Source organism: Phascolarctos cinereus, unplaced genomic scaffold (genome assembly GCF_003287225.1).
Source record: "Phascolarctos cinereus isolate Bilbo 61053 unplaced genomic scaffold, phaCin_HiC Scaffold_4;HRSCAF=312, whole genome shotgun sequence".
Taxonomy (NCBI): domain Eukaryota; kingdom Metazoa; phylum Chordata; class Mammalia; order Diprotodontia; family Phascolarctidae; genus Phascolarctos; species Phascolarctos cinereus.
Window position 1 is genome coordinate 88971261 of NW_027555847.1, and position 6000 is coordinate 88977260.

At 42.7% G+C, this 6000-nt stretch overlaps 1 protein-coding gene across 3 annotated transcripts in view; it reads left to right on the forward strand.

Annotated features, from left to right (window-relative positions):
• IP6K2 (inositol hexakisphosphate kinase 2) overlaps window positions 1-4901 on the forward strand; it is a 46265-nt gene extending 41364 nt beyond the window's left edge. For all 3 annotated transcript variants that reach the window (XM_020998983.2, XM_020998985.2, XM_020998984.2), the window contains 2 exons: window positions 852-1027; window positions 4161-4901. In XM_020998983.2, coding sequence (XP_020854642.1) covers window positions 852-1027; window positions 4161-4658 — 674 coding nt within the window. In that variant the 3' untranslated portion in view covers window positions 4659-4901. The remainder of the gene's footprint in view (window positions 1-851; window positions 1028-4160) is intronic.
• The last annotated feature ends 1099 nt before the right edge of the window (window positions 4902-6000 follow it).

Consider the following 6000-nt stretch of genomic DNA (forward strand, 5'->3'; position numbering starts at 1 on the left):
CATAGCAAATGCTTAGCAAATGGTGGTTTAGTTAAATTTTTTCTAATTTTATTTTTACCAAATCTGATGTGAAGGCATAGAGAACTCCCAGCAAGGAATTTCCATCTAACAATGCCCATTGGCAACAACTCTGCAAATTAGATCATTAGAAATTTCTAACCACCTGAGCAGTTAAGTGACTAGCTCAGCACCACATAGATAATGTATGTCAGAGTAAATGCTTGAGCCTAGGTCTTCCTGACTCCAAGACTGGTGCTCTGTCTTCTATACCATCCTAACTGTTTTGTCTTTAAATGCCTTACTATATAGAAAATACTTCTAGGTGTTGAGGAAAAATGTAATCTCTTTTGAGGGCAGTGACTGTTTTCTATCCCTAGAATTTATCAAATTACCTTGAACGTGAATTGAATTGACGGAACTTATAGTTTAACATAGGGTTACAAATGACACATAGGGTTATATACACAAATACATGTTGTTATACAGTAAACATAGGATAACTGTGAAATGATTCTGTCTGTCACAGAGTTGGTGTAATAATGCTGAATATGCTCTTTCTGGGCCAAGTTTGGGAGATACATAGGGATGTAGCTGTGCAGCTACACAAGCTATCAGAAATGCCAGCCCTTTGAGAAGTTGCCTGTTGGAACAGCAGGTCAGCATTGGGCATGAGACCTGCTATTACTGTTCTTTCTTTCATTTTATAGAATTGTGTTTAGTTCCTAGAACCCTGGCCCCCCAAGGGAACTTGCTGGGGTCCAGTGTTCATTTCAGAATCGGTCAACAAGCACTTTTGTAGCACCTTGCTATTCTAAGTGTTTATTTCTTGAGATTTTCCCTTAACTATTCAGAATTTATCTTACTGGAAAATTTAACCTCTCGCTACCAAGTACCCTGTGTCCTGGACCTGAAGATGGGAACCCGGCAACACGGAGATGATGCATCAGAGGAGAAGAAAGCTAACCAGATCCGTAAATGCCAGCAAAGCACGTCTGCAGTCATTGGGGTCCGCGTATGTGGGATGCAGGTGAGCTTCCTGATGCTCTGAGGTGCATCTTTGCCTCCAAGGAAAGGCAGAGAGACATCAGGATGATAAATAGCACTGCATTTGATGTCAGCTTGGATTGGAATCCCAGCTCTGCTGTTTGTTTCCTGGGACTTTGGGCAAATCATTCTACTTTTCTGGCCCTCAGTTTCCCATCTGTAAAATGCAGAAGTTAGACTATAGTAATCTCTTAAAGCCTCATCTTAAATCCTGTGAGCTGATGGTCACTACCTTGGACAGTGTCCCCTCTGGCCTTTTGTTCCTGTCCTAGCATCTTCTATCAATGAGATGATTAGGTTTGAGCTTTGGAAGAGGTCATCAAAGACTAAGCTATGGTATAACATTTCATTGCCTGCAACGATACTAACAATAATTAATTTCCATTTCTATAATGCCTTAGAGGTACAGGTAGTACAGGTGTTACATTCCCATTTTACAAATCAACAAACTGAGGTTTGTCATTTGCTAGTGTCACATAACCAGTGAATGCCAGACTTAGGATTTGTACTCTAGTGTGTCCTGACTTCAAGTTTAGGGCTCTTTCTACCACACTGAGAAAAGAGGCCTATGTGAGTTTGCATGCTTCCTATTTTTTGTGTCCCATAGCTAATTTCCTTAGGGGCAGAGCCCCTTCAGCTATTTGCACACTGATGAAAAACTGATATGAGGACAGTGCTGAAAAGTGGCCTCATTGAGAGGGACCAAGGAGGCCCAGCTCTGAAGAATTGAGCAGCTGTCCTCTTCTCCTCCCCTTCCCCATTAGCCAGTATCTTTTATCTGCCAAAAGAGTGATTTTCCTACTTGAGTTCTTCCTGCCTTGGCCAGAGACAAAAAGGAAGTTATCAGTAAAAAGGGAGGTGTACCTGGAGTGGAGTTAGCAGAATTATTCATGATTTCAGTGTACATAGCGGAGAGATAGTCTCTATAAAGAAGTGGAGCTGCAGTGCTCATTCATTAAGCAGTCGTGTGTTAAGCTAGCTCCTCATGTGTGGAGAAACCTCTGTTGGATTCTGTTAGAAACAGAAAGTTTAGAGATGATATAATTCCTGCCAAGAGAGACTAGTTCACAATCTAGTAGGAGAATAAAACATTATGGCTAAATTGCATTAATAGATGATAGGTTCATTCAAGAAAAACATAGTATTACGTGAGGCCAAAGGGATGAGCTCTCCTGGAGGAGGCATCATTTGAATTAATAGGAAGTACAGCAGAAGGAGGGCATCCCAAATAGGATAGGTTAATTGGTCCTGTGATAGCCCCAGGTACACAGGCTCATAAGATTTTAGATCTGGAAACTATTTGAGTGATCGTTTATTTCTCCTATCTCATGTTTCAGATGAGAGCCCTCTGAGCCTCAGACAGATGAAGTATAATTTGCCCAAGGTTATATAGATAGTAAATGTTAGAAAGAGCCAGGATTCAAACCAAGATTTTCTGTCTGCACATCTCTGTATCGTGTTGCCTCGTAAAGACCATAGCTCTGCCCTTAGGCTGCCACATTCTGTGGTGGCTGGGCATTACTTGGGAGAGATGAGTATTTCCTCCCATGCCCCTTTTCACTGCTGTTAAGCACTTATGAATTATTTTTGTCATTCATGACAGCTTACAAAGCACTTCTTCACAAGAGCTTTGGGAAGAGAGTGAAATTGTTATGATCATCATTTATAGGTGATAAAAACTGAGACTTGCCCACAGTCAAATCCCAGAAACAAGATTCAAACCCAGATCTTGTCTCCATAACCAGTAGCCTTTCTGCTGTTCCATGCTGTTTCATTCCTTATCAGTAATGGAGTACCTTTGCAGGCTTCTGAGCTCAGTACTTCAGGGGGCTCAGACAAATAAAATATATTTGTTCTGATGGAATTCATGGTAGGAAGGAGGAGACAGAGATAAGGCATGAATGTGTAACTGTGACAAATGCCAGGAATATTGTAAGAGGGAGACACAGAGAAAGCTGTGAGGGCCTCAGGAGTGGGAGATATCTTACTGATATGTCTGATTCCCTGTCAGTAGTGTTGAAGTCTATCCCTGGTTCTGCTCATTCCCTGTGTGAGTAGGTATGGTGCTTACTTAGCCCACTTGACCCTGTGAAGGACAGCCAGAGAGAGATCCTTGATTCAGGGCAGCTAAGAGGCTAGAAATAGCTGGTTTATTCAGATTGAGAATTAGAAGATTACATGTTTCCTAAGCTGAGATCGACGTCTGTGCTTAGCATTCAAGGCCTTCCACAATCTGAAATTACCTTAGTTTTGCAACCTTACCTAATATTCCTACAGTCTACATATTCTGGGTTCCAGTCAAACTAGACTACTCTGTGTCCCTAGTGTTGTTCTTAACTTTTCTACTGCCTCCCTACCTTTTGTTCATGTTGTCCTTGTGCCTGGAATATTTTCCCTTCCTTCTTCTAGTATTGTATTTCTTTCCCATTTACATGTTACCTCCAAGAAGTTTTTCCTGATTCCCCTTAGTCAGTAATGACATTTCTTCCTCAGGACTCAACATAGAACTTTAAATCTCTCTAATGTATTTCTCATGTAATATTTATTATTATTATCTTTGTTAGTGTCATCCCCTTGGCAAACTGTAAGCTCTGTGAGGAAAGTACTCAGTATCAAACGTAAACATCACATTTCCTTTGGTACCTAATGAAATGCCCTGCACAAAGCAGGTATTTAATGTTTGTTATGTTACATTGCCAGTATGTGGAACTGCATTGCCTTAGATGGTAGAACCCTCAAGAAAAAGAAGAGGTTTCATTCTTAAAGAACAAGTTACAGTAATTCCTTTGCCTTTGTGTAGAGTCTTTCCTTTGGATCATGTATAGATAGATCCACTTTCACCATTCCCACTGCCTCCTTGCTGCCTGCCTCCAAGAGGAGTGATTATTTGGTCATCTGGCCGTTTGTGGAACAAGCCCTGCAGGTCTTTGTCCAAATCTACTGCTCCAATTTAAGTTTGACTCTCTTTTCCAATGGAAAAGGCCAAAGGCAGGAAAAGCCTTTAAGTAATTAAGGTTCTAAATTCAGGGAGGAGTGATGTGTCAGGACAACCAGCCCTCCCTTGCATATGACCTTTCTTTAATCTGGAGGGGCTTGACATTTTTTCTCCTTTGCAGGTCTACCAGACAGGGAGTGGCCAGCTCATGTTCATGAACAAGTACCATGGGAGAAAGCTCTCTGTCCAGGGGTTCAAGGAAGCCCTCTACCAGTTTTTTCACAATGGCAGGTACCTGCGCCGAGAACTCTTTGAGCCTATCATAAAGAAATTGACGGAGCTGAAGTCAGTGTTAGAAACCCAGGAGTCCTACCGATTCTACTCCAGCTCACTGCTTATCATCTATGACGGCAAGGAGCTGCCAGAGGTGGCTGTGGACTCAGACCCCGAGGACCTGGAGGATCTGTCTGAGGAATCATCAGACGAATCGGCAGGAGCCTATGCCTACAAACCAGCCGTCGGCACAGTGGATATCCGCATGATAGACTTTGCCCATACTACCTGCAGGCACTACGGAGAGGACAGCATCGTGCATGAAGGCCAGGACACAGGCTACATTTTTGGACTTCAAAGCTTAATAGATATTATTACAGAAATAAGTGATGAGAGTGGGGAATAAACCATTTGAACGCATACCTGTTTGCAGAGAGCACTGTTGCCACTCTTTGTATTCCAGAGTATTAGCTGCTCTGGGTTGGGGAGGAGCCCCAGGGAGTATGGGGGAGGGGCCACTGGAGCTCACAAACCTTGGAGTCTTTATTTATTTTACCTATTTCTTAAACATTCCATATTTGATGATGCAGATACCTCTTTTCTTCCCTGTGTGTATATGTTCCAATAAAACATTTTTGTTCATTGTAAATATGCGGCTGTCATTCCTGGTGGGGTTTGTATTATTGGCAGCTCACCAGAAACTGTGGACTATGGTTCTGAGCTACATCAGGGTAAGAGCAGACATCTCTCATCAACAGAGTTTACTCTGGGAACCCTGAACCCCAAAAAGCACAAGATAGCAGCAGCAGTTCCCAAATCCTCCTGTGCCCACGAAGGGGAACTTAGCTTGGGCCCAGAGAGACCTAGGGTGGGGCATGTATTAGTTAGTGCCTGAACAGCTCTCTCAGATTCCTTTCTTTGTCCTTTCTTGCTGTCTTGGGTTTTCCAGCCATCTAAGTTCTGCAGCAGTGTGTGTGTGTGTGTGTGGGAGGCCTGAGAACCCATTGATCTTAGAGCAAAGATGTCAAAACAGATGCTCCATGTGGTCCACAACACTCCCAAGTGCAGCACAAACCAAATATGGAAGTGTAATTGGGAAATGTTCAACAAGGTATAATAAACCAGATAATATTACATTTTCAAACTAAGTCACTCTGTGGCCCACAGGGATCCTCGTGTAGTTTAGTAGCCTTGGTTTCTATCTGAGTTTGACATCCCTAACCTTAGATACTGTGGTGGTTGTAACCTGAGAGGTTGTTTTAACTCAGGTAATTTGCTAATTTGGGGCTTCCCAGTATACCCCTTGCAAAAAAAGATCATAGGCCACTGGGGTAGGAATAGTAAGGGACCTAGGTGGGCAGAGGGTTAAGCTAGGAGTGGTGTGTCACTTTTTTCACTGTTACTATTCCTATGCATCACTTGGTCCACCTAATGATAAAAGCATACTTCCTAGTGGACTGATAAGCACTTTCCTCCCAACCCAGTGAGGCAGATAGTGCCAGTATCACTAGCTTCATTTTACAGAAAAAAAAAAAAGTTAAAGCCCAGAATAGGGCAAGTTGCTCAAGGTCATGTAGCTTTTAGTAAGTGACACAGCCAAGGCGCAATCCCTTTGGTTTTCTGTCTCTTAAGCGCTCTTACCCCTACACCGTACTTCTACCTTGTTAGGAGATCTGAGGGTTAGGGAGCGAGGAGAGTTAATGAAATCTGGTTCCAGCACGTGTGAAATGGGAGATACAGGTAACCTG